Below are 13,596 nucleotides of genomic sequence, written 5' to 3' on the forward strand. Positions count from 1 at the left end.
AAGATAGAAACAGAGGACAGATAGAGAGAAGGCTCTGACCTTACGAGCAAAGACTTACTCTAATTTCTTCAGGCTCCTCATTCCTCGTAAGCTCTTTGAAAGAGCAGCAGCAAAGTCATCACCACATCTCCTACTACGAAAGCTAAAACATGAAGAAAAGGGAAAAAACACAAACACAATAAAACCTGAAATAAGCCAGCCCACAGAGGGGGTTAAAACACAATTAAAAAACAAAGCATTGAATTTCTTTCTTAATGGCCACTGTATCATGTTCTTTTTTTGCATCATCTTCAAACATTTTTTTTTTTAAATAAACATTAAACTTGCACATCAACTGCAAATACCTCAAGAGATGGTTTCTGCCTTTTGGTACAGTGACACCATGTGTAAGTGCTGCCACAGATGAAGAGTCAGGCCTACTGCATGTCCCACCAGAGTCAGGACCCTGGACACAAGGGAGGTCACACAGGAGCAAGCCAAGCTCATACAGAGAGGGTTTAAGAGCTCCCATGTGATGAGCTGCTGAGCTACGAGAGGGTTGATTTCAGGCCAGATACTTTAAATTTGGGTGGCAGAGCAGTCAGAGTTGTCCACAATATAAAAACCAAGGTTTTCAGGGAAAGTACCTCTTTTATAGAAGGAACTGGTGGTGTTGGAAAAAAACAACAGCTAAGCTTTCATGCACACAAGCTCTCCTTTGAATCAGTTGCAGAATGGATTGATTATGGGATGTATTGGTGCAAAGCACCCTGTGTTGCATGTCTCCCACAGCGTGTGGGATGAGAGCAGAAACCTGCTTAAGCCCTGTTGCCCTGCCACCCGCCCCTAACCAGAGGGGGCCAGGAACAAGCTGCAGAGGTGTGGTGGCATGATGGACACACCCCACGGTCATCAGGAACACACCTGAGGCGATGCTTTTTCTTTAGACAGGTTCTGTGCAAGCAACACGCAGCAGCTGAAAAGCTTGGGGTGCCACTGCCCTTTGCCCACCCTTCCAAGAGACAGTACTCAGAGTGCTAGCATCCTGCGGACCGTAAACGAAAGCAGGCACAGACTGGAGTGTGTATGAGCTGAGGAAGAACCCCCCCAAAATCCCCTGTTCCATCCTCCTAATGCAAGGGAACAGCCCAATCATCCTCGGGCCTAATCTGCTCTTTGAAAGTAGAGGATTCCATGCACTGCCCTGTGCCTGCAATTTAGAGTTAGGATGTATCATCAGAAAGCTTTCCTAACAGTAAATTAAATGGTATTCCTTAATGGAGTCAGAGAACAATCCTTTACTGTCCTGTTTACAATGATATCGACATCCAGGAATAGCAGTTTCCATGTCTGTTTCTGCTCCTCTGCTTCACAGCAGACAACATCACTCCCTTCAGGTCAAGGTAATACTCACCCTGGCTGCTCCCCATCTTCTCCACATTAGCAAACGTACACATATTCCTCTAAGTCATTCACAGAAATACTGCATGAGACCCATTCCACAGCAGGATCCCAAAAGTTCTCTCAGCATTACAGCAAAGCACTGATAGAGAGCACCTGAGAGCACAGCTGTCACCTCCTGTTCATCTGGTTTACGGTGATTTCACTTAGGTCACAACTTTCTCATTTGCCTGCAGGATCTGCCCTGCCTTTGTATTGTCAAGAAATGCTTATCACTTTCTCTCTTATCTACTACACTAACTACATTATTGTTTTAATCAGAACAAAGAAACGTACAAAAATATAGCCAGAATTCATTTATCACCTTAATATCCTTCAACCACTCATAAATTATTTCATAAATTTCTTCAGAATCGAAGTTATGCTGTTCAGATCAAAATTTGTCACATCTTCTTTCTCTCCCTTCTAAAACAAATACTAGGCTTGCCCTTCCAACCTCTTAGCCCTTCTCTCCACCCACCAGCTCATAGCACTCAGTGTTTACCTCAAGTGCTCTACATTTTTACAGCCAGCCAGAACCTCCAAACAGTCAACATCCACAAGACATCCTGTGAAATCCAAATGAGTCAAATCCTGGCCCGAGTTTATGACAAAAACCAAAGCTGACATGTCCAGAGGTGTCAGTCTAAAGTTTTTAAACTCGTACTTGAAATTCAGCAGGCTCGCGATGTGCTGGGCTACTTTGAGGTCTTGTGTTTCAAACGTGCAGTGGCAGAGCTCAATGACCTTAGGCCCTGTCAGATGAGTGGCTGCCAGTTTCTTGAGAGACTGCAGGATTGCTTCCTGCTTATCCTGCACCCAAGCTTCATCTTGTTCAGCTAGCAGCATGAGAAATGTCCTACATTCTTTTGATGACAAGCCTGAGAGAAAGATGTGAAAACTCTCCACGAACTCGGTCTTTGCCTCATTCTTTAAAGTCCACTTTGACTTCAAAGAGAACTTCTTCTTCAGGTAGTTCTTGTCCACCTTCTCACTTACCATGAGACACAGTGCTGCAAAAAATTCCTGCAAGCTCAAGTGCACAAAGGCATAGCCAGCCTCTGGGCAAGTGCCACTCGTCTTCACCTCAAAGACAGTCAGCAATCCATGTAAGGAAGCAAACTCCTTCACATGCTCTGGAGTATCACCAAGATAAAATACAAGCTTCTTATCTTCCAGGCCTTTCAGTGCAAGATCACAGAGACCCAAAATGGCCTTCCTGTTACAGTTCAGCTGAGTCTCCTCACCACCTGCATGCTCTCCCTGCTGTTTGTTTATGAAGATGAGAAGCATTTTGATATAAAACTGTGTCATAGTCTGAGGAAGCTCCACACTCACCTGATGTTTAAGGAGCAAATACTCCAAACAGGTGCACACAACATAACACAGAGCAGGGATGAGGCACATGCTGAGGAGCTTGGTGTTGTTCTTCAGGTGAGCAATGGCTTGTTCTTTGAATGAATGCTGATGGAAATAGTGGCTGACGTATTCCTCAACCTTCTCATGGTCAAAGCCCCAAATTTCTGCTAGCAGATCTACTGTGTTTAATAGGAAGTCAGGTAGTCTCTTAGGTCGGCTGGTAACCAACACTGTGCAACCAGGCAGGAGCTTCCCATGACAGAGTCCTGCAAAGAGCTTAGATATGGACATATGGGAGGTAAGAGCTGGGCCTCCCTTAGAACAGGATGACATGTCCATGTCAGCTGCAAACTCATCCAGCCCATCAAAGATGATCAGCGTATGCTGGGCGTTTTCCAGGAGGTACTGGAATACTGCATCAGGGCTATCTTCTGGCTGAAGGAACAGGTCAAACAAAAGCTCCTTCAGAGTCAATTTTCCTTTTAATAAGTTCAGCTGCCTAAACTCAAACAGGAAAGCAAAGAAAAACTGAGGTAAGACACCTTCTGCCCACTGCTGACAAATCCTGTGCGTTAGCATGGTCTTGCCTGTGCCTGGTTTACCAAACAAAAAGATCACTTTTGTCATGCCCGATCGGCCCACGCTACAGAACAGGTCTGACACTTTCATGGCTGTATCCGCACATCCGTCTGGTTCAGGAGCACCTGCCACATCCTCCTGGGCTTTATCTGTTCTCTCTTTTAAGGGGGAGGCTTTGCTCTGCCGAATTACAAGGTTGACAAAGGCTTGGTTGAAAGCCAGCGGCTGAGTTTGTTCCTGTGCTGCTGCTGCTGCTCTCCTGCTTCCATATCTCTGGCGGATAGAATTGATGAGGAGATACCGGTACTTTTCAGCTGAATCTGAGAGAGAAGATGACAGAGTGAGAATGAGGGTGAAAAAGTTAGTTCTGAGCCATGACAGATCCAAAATACTACCACTTACACACAGAGAAACAATGGCCCTGATCAGTGCTAGGTAGAGATGACAAAGTTTGAACACATGAAAATAACCCATAATTTTTCCTATTTTTGCACAGGGGCAAAGAAGAGGAAAATTCAGCCAAAATGTGAAACAGCTTCATATAAAAACTAAATCTTATTATCTCTTTAAGATGAAAATTAGGTATTGGTGTATTATGCATGTAATTCCCCTGTTCACTAGCTCCCCGTTCACCCATGCAAGCCTTGTGCCACGCGTGCTCAGCTCTCTGCACCTCAGAACAGACATAGCTTTTGCTCTGAGAATCTGAGATCCCCAATGGTATCAGCGTCTCTTTGTTGAAGAGAGAACAGTGGTGATAATTAAGGGCACTCAACACCTTCTGAAAAACCCTGTCCTCACTGATGTTAAGTTTGCTGAGTTTAGTCAACAGACAAGACCTGGCCTCCTGGAAGCACCTCCTCGAGAACTCTCCTGTATGCAAACTTTCAGTCAAAAACTGGCTCCAGCCCAGCTGAAGCGGCCAGCTTTGCCATGCTCCCTGTGTTCCCCCACCAGACACTGGGCATTGCTGGACCACGGGGTTTGTAAGGCTAAAAGCAGAGGCAGAATTGCATAAAGAAGGGCAGATGATGAAGGAAAGGATGAGGACACTGGTGTTACACAGGTCTGCTCAGGCTACCCAGTCTTTTCTGGAAATACTCTGGCTCAACTTTGTCATCGCTCATCCATTCAGTTCACTTTTTTTTCCTCACTCTACCTCATTCTACTTTATTCTACTCATTCTACTTTAGAGTGAGCTGAAATCATACAAGTTTTTAATGTGCTAGAGAAACTGTGAAGCCTTTAGTGGGTTTTAGATTGTCAGTATGTCTCCTGGTTTGGTTACAAAAAAGCAAATACAGGGATGACGTAAAAGTGAATCACACTTTAAGTAGCCTATGCCATCTGTATCCCTCCTCCTCAGGTAGATTTAACATATCTCTAAAATGGAAATTGAGGTTTCTTGTTATTTGCCAGGTCGTGTTGTCTGTGTATTTTATAACCTCTTGCAGTAAGAGTTTGTGCAGATACTAAGCAAAAGTTTCCCTCAATGCGGAAGGTTGATTTCTTGGGTGCTTCTGCAAAGAAGTTAAATAGGTCCTTCCTCAGAGGGAAGCACATAACTGCTCTGCTTCTGGAACATTTACATACCTAGTCGTTGCTGTTTAACAGCCTTATCACTCACGATGCTGCTGCTATGGCGACGTCGAGCAGACCCTGAAAATTGAAAAGTCAGAAACACGTCAAAAGAGCATTTTGAATGGCAGCGTATTAATGCTGGGCAAGACTTTCCAGCAAAGCATTTGGGGAGCTGAAGAGGCAAAATCAGAGAGTCAAAACTATTTGCAAATTCAGGCTGAATTTACAGAACTGCTTTTGCAAATGTTGATGTAAGAGCAGAGGTGCATCTAGCTATAGGAAGACAGCTTGGGCTGGTTCTCACGAGGCTAATCCACCCTCTTGTCCCACCCTGAATATGCTACAGCTCTCAGGGGTGACCAAGGGGTCTGGGCTGGTTTAAAGACCTTCAGTAATGGAGCTCCCTGAACTTCTCCAGGCAATTAATTCCAACACTTCAGTTTATTTATACAGATTTTCCTAGCGGATAACATCAATCTTGCCTGCCATGGTGTGATCTGCTACTTGTCTGTTCTAGTCACTCGAGTTTTTGCAGAGAAGTCAAGCAGGTCCTTCCTCTTCCCTGGGACACATGATCAGCTATAATGATTCAGCATTTAGCTAATCTTGGAACATGACTTTGTGCTTCACAGAGCTGTTAATATCCAAATCTTACTGTTCTCAGCCAACAGCAGCTGGGACATCAGAAACAGGGAGGTACAAGCTGCTGGTAGAAGCTTGACTTTGAAAATCTTTGCAGGAAACAATATGAATTTTAAAAGGCATGTTTTGCAAGAAATGTGTTAGGTTTAGCAAATGATGCTCACATCCTTTTGCTCAATCCCCTCATTTGCTTAGAAGCACAGTGCTAAGCAGTGCCAAAACCTTAGCAAAAAACTGTAATAGCCCATCAAAAAGCATCCTAAGAAATGACCCTACTGGCAGCACAGCTGCTGGAAGGCAAAAAGGAAAAAAAAAAAAAAAAAAAAAAGGTATGTGCAATTCTGGGTTTGGAGGAGCATACAGAAGTAGAGAGAGCATTAAGGGCCACAGACAGCCTAATCAAAGACTTACACCACAAGCACTGCAAAGTGACACAGGGCACGGAGGGAGTGGTTCTGAGTGTATGAAAGAAGCTTGGCAGATTTGGGACAGAGAAAAACCAAATAGCAGTTCCACATATCCCAGCTACACACTGTAGCAAAGCTCACAGCCCAATTTCTTTCAATCATTCTCCACTCCTCCTCAGGATTTAAGTCCACCCAAAGTAGGATAAAGCCATGTGATGGCCCTGAAAGAAAGCAGGAGCAGGAAATATCAATGACTAGACATATCTCATGTCCACAGAAAGTTTCCTCGTGAGCAACTGGCAAGATTGACCACCTACTCACTAGGGCAGCACAGCAGCAGTCTGTCTGCAGACCAGAAAGGTTTGCAGCGCCGTGACTCAGAAGCAGTCTCTGAGTGAAAAGCAGATGCAGAAGCGTCTCTGTGACCATATGAACAGCTGGAACTGCAAAGGGGAGGTTGGTAGCTACGATCTGAAATGGGTAACACCGGCAAGGTAGGGAATGCTCACTGCTCAGGGAGGGCAGGGCCAAGCGCCTGCCTCTGGCCAGGAGCAGGGAATGCAAACAGCAGGTGCAAACACACATGTTGTAAGGTACTGAGGGAACTGGCAAACCTCAGCAAGAACCAGAGCCAGCTCTGCAAGAAGCTCCTGCTGCTGCGAGTGTGAGCCTTAGCCAGTCCCCAAATTCACACAGCAGGAAAAAAAATGAAGAGCAGCTTTTCCTTCAAATCATCTATTTTTCACCAACGGGCAATCCAGCACCAACCCACTCCCTGTCACCAGCATTAAGCACCTCAACAGGACGTAAGGACACAAGGGCTGTACTTTGTTCTCTGCACTGCCAGGGTCCCGGCTCAGTGACCCCTCTATGCTGCAGTCTGCAGAACACAAGGCTTCATTTCCTGCTGCTTCATCTTCCCCCAGCACACACTGCAGGAGGACTTAGCAAACTGATGGCAGCTTTCTGTGATAATCTGGATTCCTTTTGCTGCTACCTCCACCATTAACCCTCTCACCAAGCTGGATGCCAGAATCACACCCTTTCTCACTCTTTCTGCTGTGAGACTCTTCACACGAGGAGGACCTGTGCTGGTGTTTCATTTTCTGGAAACTGCGTATCTGGTGACTGAGGAGGCAGCTCAGAACGTGGCACATACCTTCAGTATTTTCACATTGCACCAAAGGCTTCTGACAGACATTTGGGTGATGGATGCCGCTGCAAAGTGACAGGGGAAGAGGAGGGATCTTGAAAACAAATCCCTCACTTCATGATTTGCATTCAGTCCCAAATTCAGTCCTGAAGAAAGCCCTAGAACTACTACTACCTGTTCTTTTAAGCTCTGAGTGACAACTCGGCAATGGTTTCTGCTGGATCAACTCCTGAATAAGTCTTTCTGCTCTTCCTTTAAAAGCCAAACCGACTTCCTCCACCTACCAATGAGCCAACAGTAAAAGCATAAAAAGTGGGGATTTTGCAGAGTGGTTGAGAGATTCCATTGAGTAGCGAAACTAAAATGAGTGAGTTTCTCAGCAGAATCAGGGTGTCCTGGGCTTGAATCACAGAATCGTCTAGGTTGGAAAAGACCTTGAAGATCATCTACTCCAACCATCAGCCTAACACTGACAGTTCCCAACTACACCAGATCCCTCAGCGCTGAGTCGACCGTACTCTTAAACACCTCCAGGGATGGGGACTCCACCACCTCCCTGGGCAGCCCATTCCAACGCCTGACTGGTACCCGTTCTGTAAAGAAATGCTTCCTAATACCCAGTCTAAACCCTCCTTGGCGCAACTTGAGGCCATTCCCTCTTGTCCTGGCGCTTGTTCCTTGGGTCAAGAGACTCATCCCCCCTCTCTGCACCCTCCTTTCAGGGAGCTGTAGAGGGCCATGAGGTCTCCCCTCAGCCTCCTCTTCTCCAGACTAAACCCCCCCAGTTCCCTCAGCCGCTCCCCATCAGACCTGTGCTCCAGACCCTGCACCAGCTCCGTTGCCCTTCTCTGGACACGCTCGAGTCATTCAATGGCCTTTTTGGAGTGAGGGGCCCAAAACTGAACTCACTCATCGAGGTGCGGCCTCACCAGTGCCGAGCACAGGGGTAAGATCCCTTCCCTGTCCCTGCTGGCCACGCTAGTGCTGACACAAGCCAGGATGCCATTGGCCTTCTTGGCCACCTGGGCACACTGCTGGCTCCCGTTCAGCCGGCTGTCAATCAACCCCCCCAGGTCCCTCTCTGACTGGCAGCTCTCCAGCCACTCCTCCCCAAGCCTGTAGCACTGCTGGGGGTTGTTGTGGCCGAAGGGCAGCACCTGGCATTTGGCCTTATTGAAGCTCCTCCAGTTGGCCTCAGCCCATCGCTCCAGCCTGTCCAGGTCTCTCTGCAGAGCCTCCCTACCCTGGAGCAGATCAACACTCCCACCCAACTTGGTGAGTGGCGGGGTGGTTTTGGTAGCCGGGGAGGGGGCTACAGTGGTGGTCCCCTGTGAGAAGCTTCTCGAAGCTCCCCCGGCTCCAAGTCAGACTCACCTTTGCACCAAGGGGGACCAATTAGCTGTGCCTCTGCCATAACATATTTAAGAAGGGGAGCCTGGGAGGAGCTGTGGAAGTTTTGAGGAGGAGTTGTGAGAACATCTGTTCAAACACCGAGGTCAGTGGAAAGAAGGAGGAGGAAGCAGGGGGGTGGGCTGGAGCAGAGACTCCCCTGTATCCTGTGGTGAGATGGCAGGGCCACCCCCCACTGCCACCCACCGAGGTCACAGGAGGAACAGATACTGATTTGCAGCCCGCGGGGGGCCCCACGCTGACTGAGGTGACTGCACCCAAAGAAGGCTGGGACCCCATGGGAAGAAGGCCCCACTGTAGCAGTTCAGCGCTGGGAGGGCTGCAACATGCGGTGGTGACCCACACACCCATGGGAGTGACTCATGTCGGAGTTGGTTTGTGGAGGACTGTCTCCTGTGAGAGAGGGACTGTGCTGGAACAGGGGAGGAATGCCAGGAGTTGCTCCCCGCCAAGGTGGAAGAAGCAGCTGGACTGACTTCACCCCCCATTCCCTGCCCCTGAGCCACTGGAGGGGAGGAGATAGAGATATCGGGAGAAAAGCCAAGCCTGGGAAGAAGGGAGGGATGGGGGAAGGTGTTTTGAAGATGTGGTAATGCTTCTCACGGTCCTACTCTGTCTGTTAAGCGGTGTTGTTAGTGTCTGTATTATTTATGTTCATTTTTTTCTTCCCCTAATGAGTCTGGTTTTTGCCTGTGCCTTAAAGGACGATGTCATCCCTCCTTGTCCTTATCTCAAGTTCCTGGGTTGTTGGCTTCCCTCCTTCCCAGCACCGGGGGGAAGAGGGGAGTGAGTGGCATCTTTGCTTATTTTCCGCTTCTCAGCGCTGGGGGGGAAGGGTGTAGTGAGAGGCTGTGCAGTACTCAGTTGCCCTCTGAGCTCAAACACAGGGCCAACATGGCTTTTTTTTAAATTTGGGGAGAGAAAACTGAAAAGGGGAGGTTCATCTGGAAAGCACCAAGAGCAGAGAAAGGAAACCTGAAGTTGCAGTGGGCTTCCCCACACCTTGCCAGTGCTGTGGCCAATACGTGGGACATTTCTAGCCCTGCCCAGGCCACGGGCAGAGAAGGTAAATTCCAAGAGCATAGCACCCCAGGGTCTGTTCCAGCCTTACCTTTCAGCACAGACGACTGGGCACTCACATCTGTGCATACTTCTTGCTTCTGGCTTAAGTTACCTAAAGGAGTTGGATTGGAAATGAAATAGTTACTGCGAGCATTCTGCTCTTGAAATCTGGGGTGCTGCTGGCCAAAGTCAAAGGGCACGCAGCTCGCAACACACACAGTGGTACAAACCAAGACTCAGTATAAAGGCTCATGCAACACAGCCAGGTTTCAGGCTCCTCATCTGATCTTTTCCTTTCAGATTGCTCTAAAATACAGTTAACCTCTGCTTTCAAGGGAGGAGTGAAACGAGTTTTCTCTATGATACAAACAAACTCAAGAGCATGGGTAGCTTTGGCTGATCTAAAACCACACTGCAGCCAAAAAGGAAAGCCTGCAAAGGAGGTGTTTCCGTTGGTAGTCAGTCAACTGACCAGTCAAGGGCCTTTTCTGACTCACTGTGCCGCTTAAGCTGCCACAAAAACCCCACTCAGCACAGCCAGCCCCACGGACAACACTCACAGAGCTTCACAGGGAGATCCTGCTCAGGCCAAACAGAGGAGTCCACATACCACCAGCACTCTTCTGTTCAGATAAACTCATGCCTGAAAGCACTGCTCTCCAAAATCAGAGGGGAAGCCTTCGTACATTAATTCCTCTCACTGTCGTTTCCAGTGTTTCCCAGCTGGGAGTGCAGTACTCATTTCACAGAATCACAGAATCATTTCGGTTGGAAAGGACCTTGAAGATCATCCAGTCCAACCGTTAACGTAGCACTGACAGATCCCAACTACACCAGATCCCTCAGCGCTGGGTCAACCCGACTCTTCAACCCCTCCAGGGATGGGGACTCCCCCGCTGCCCTGGGCAGCCCATTCCAACACCTAACTACCCGTTCTGTAAAGAAATACTTCCTAATATCTAGTCTAAACCTTCCCTGGCGCAACTTGAGGCCATTCCCTCTTGTCCTATCACTTACTACTTGATTAAAGAGGCTCATCCCCAGCTTTCTGCAACCTCCTTTCAGGTAGTTGTAGTGTATTTCTAACTCTAGCATCAGCACGAAGCAACAAAGAACAAGGCTCTCAATGGGCACGTGTGCTGTGCCACAGCCTCACCCAAAATCCGTTCAACAGCTCAAATATCCTGACTCTTGCCCTGTGTGCCATGTAAAGCAAACTAAGACAGTTCTGGTGCTGGAAGACTCGATCCCACTATTTCTCCACTACTCATCCCAAGCACATCATCTTTTATGATATGCCACAGCATTAAAAGGCTGAAATCTGTTTCAGCTTCAGTCCCAAGAGAGAGCCCCCATCAGTCCTTGCTCCCTGCTACTTGTCTGATCTTTCCCCCATTTCACCTCTCCAAAAGGAACTGCTGCTGCACTTGGTTACCAAAGGCTGCATCCATCCAAGTGACGCAAGTAACGACAAGTTACTGCAAGCAGCATGTGAAAGACAGTACTGCTGAGGAGGAGTCGTTGTGTAAGACTTCCTGCGAAGCATAATATTAACAGAAAAGAATTAATAACCAGATAAAGTAACCCAGTAAGGGAGAAGCACAGCTTAACTGGTGCCACAGGCTTCATAAAGGAGAGCACGTGCACACTGCGTGTATAGCCCACAACAAACAGTGCACTGACTGCACTCTACAGGTCCCATTATTTTCTCTAAAGCCACTGGTTTCAATTGCTAATGAGAAATACGGGGAAGTGGTTTTCTTGTGCTGTGAGTATTTTAAGACTTCTGTATTTCTTGCCTTTCTGGATCAGGAAAATAAAAAACAGCAACTGAAAATCCATGGAACAAAAAGGTGGTCTTTTTTTTTCTTCAAATCAGTCTATCAAAAAATTTCACCTCAGCTCTACTGGAGAGGAGGTGCACAATTTTTATTGGTTTTGGCTTTTCATGTTTCCTTTTTTTTACCTCAACATACATTTCTAAGCCAAAAGTTGCACTTCCAAGAAAAAAATACCTCTGCAAATTTCAGCAGTTTCAAAACCTTCCACCAAGAAATCTGAAAGAGAAAACTTGGCAAAATAAGCTTTCTCACCAAGAAATATGGACTGAAGCTAAATTTTCTGATTAAGAAAATCATTGCCATTGAGAGATGCCTGAGCTACTATTGCATCAATGTTTTTTCTCCCACAGCTATCGTGACGCTCTCCACTCTCACAAAAAGCAGTCAGGAATCCCTACAGCACAGTATACATTTTTCCTCACATTTCAAATAGACTCAATTAGTGTCTCAAGAACACTATTTTCCCTCTGGGCAAAGTGACTGTGCCCTGGGAGACATTTCCAATTCAGGAATCCAGATGATATGACCACGCAGGTTCCCACAAGGTCCACAGAACCCTCCATCCTCAAATCAGGCCAATTCTTACTGAAAGAGCAAAGACAGTGCTCACCAACACCAGCAAGGCACAGCAATGATAAAAAGCACATCTGAAAATGTGAACTGTTGCTCTTTGCTAGCAATAACTATTTTTGGAGGGTCTGTTCTTATTCCAGAGATTATGGTGAAAGACACACGGGGTGAACCAGAAGTAAATTCAGATCACTTTTCTAAACCAAATGGCCTGGTTAAAAAGGGTTGTAGCTGCCTGGACACCACAGAGAGGATTGCCACCTCTCACTGACGAGGCACTGACCGTGCAAGTGGGGGCACTGGTGGTCTCACTGCCTAGACTGGTCTGTTGGCTACAGGTGGCCAAGGCGCTGGCTGTGTTTGGAGACAGGCAGAGGAAGCTGGCCCCATCCCCATTACCTTCTCCCGCAGAACTCATGAGCAGTATCTCCAGATCCAGGGGGAGGTCGCACTCCATGCAGAGGTACTGTGCAAACTGTTTCCAGGTGGCAGGGCCAGCCTTCTCCAGCAGCTCAAGGAGCACTGAGACTTTTTCTTTGTGGTCAGTGATGCTATCCAGGCCATTCAGGGCCACCCCTGGGAGGAACCGCTGGGAGGTCGTGAGCAGCCAGCCAGGACGGTGACTGAGGAACTCCACTAACTGGGGACGGGCGCTTGCTATGGCTGCTTCCAGGTCTAGATCATCACTCTGAAATGGGAGCTGGAGGGATGAAACCAGAAAGGATAGCAATGAGCATAGGAGTGAGAGATGTTCACGCACACAGTCCTGCTGCTGAGCAGCCAGCACAGCCCTTGATGACTTGATCTGCTTTTCTACCCCTTGATCTAACCCAGAATTCATCTGCCCTACTCTCAGAGTGTCGTGTGGCAAAGCCCATCCCAGCCATGACACAGTGCAAGCACCACAGTGCTTGTCTGTACAGTGCCTAACACAGCAGTACTGCAAGGCACAGGAGGGAACAACAGGAGTCAGCCTCTTGGGCAGCAGCCAGGGAGCAGCTCTGTTGATGTCTGTATCGCTGCAGCTGCCATCTGCCAAGTATCTTTCACGGGAACAGGACCTCTGGGGAGGCGTGGGACTCTAAGAGCAAGATATTTCCCTGCACAAAGTGCTCAGGCAGCTGTTCTTGCTGCTCGTTTTGTAGGGATGAACAACTCCTTTCTGCTTTGGTGACAATGTCACCTTCCACTTCCTTCCCACAGCAAAGCCATGAAGATACAGTCTCCTACCTGCATTGTTGTGTGGTCAGCCTCTTTTCAGTCGCCAAGTGCAAACGTGGCTTTTGCTCCATACCCTGACGAAGAACTGATCTGCTAGCGGCAGCATTTCAGCACACAGTGACACCCCAATGCACGGTGCATGCCTACATGCAGTTGCCTCACTCGGTGCAGATGCCTAGGAATAGTAAGAGAGCAGGATGTAGATATAAAAGGGCATGGGCGATTATATGGGTCACACATCTAGAAGCTCTGCCTTTAATCCTGGGGTCAGCTGTGGAGCTTTTCATCTCTAGGTGGCAACCTCAACTCAAACCAGCAGTGACCACAATGTTTGGACATTTGATGATCCACT

General features: G+C 47.7%; 1 protein-coding gene across 6 annotated transcripts in view; it reads right to left on the reverse strand.

The window, feature by feature from the left end:
- NLRC5 (NLR family CARD domain containing 5) overlaps positions 1 to 13,596 on the reverse strand; it is a 52,979-nt gene that overhangs the window by 35,078 nt on the left and 4,305 nt on the right. For 5 of the 6 annotated variants that reach the window (XM_074840057.1, XM_074840058.1, XM_074840056.1 and 2 more), the window contains 6 exons: positions 13,254 to 13,419; positions 12,423 to 12,723; positions 9,662 to 9,724; positions 4,951 to 5,016; positions 1,925 to 3,677; positions 59 to 142 (listed from right to left, as the gene is read on the reverse strand). In XM_074840057.1, the coding sequence (XP_074696158.1) occupies positions 59 to 142; positions 1,925 to 3,677; positions 4,951 to 5,016; positions 9,662 to 9,724; positions 12,423 to 12,723; positions 13,254 to 13,259 (2,273 nt within the window). In that variant the 5' untranslated portion in view covers positions 13,260 to 13,419. The remainder of the gene's footprint in view (positions 1 to 58; positions 143 to 1,924; positions 3,678 to 4,950; positions 5,017 to 9,661; positions 9,725 to 12,422; positions 12,724 to 13,253; positions 13,420 to 13,596) is intronic. The other variant, XM_074840059.1, reaches the window with a different exon arrangement.

The sequence above is a fragment of the Strix aluco genome, chromosome 14 (genome assembly GCF_031877795.1).
Source record: "Strix aluco isolate bStrAlu1 chromosome 14, bStrAlu1.hap1, whole genome shotgun sequence".
Lineage (NCBI taxonomy): Eukaryota > Metazoa > Chordata > Aves > Strigiformes > Strigidae > Strix > Strix aluco.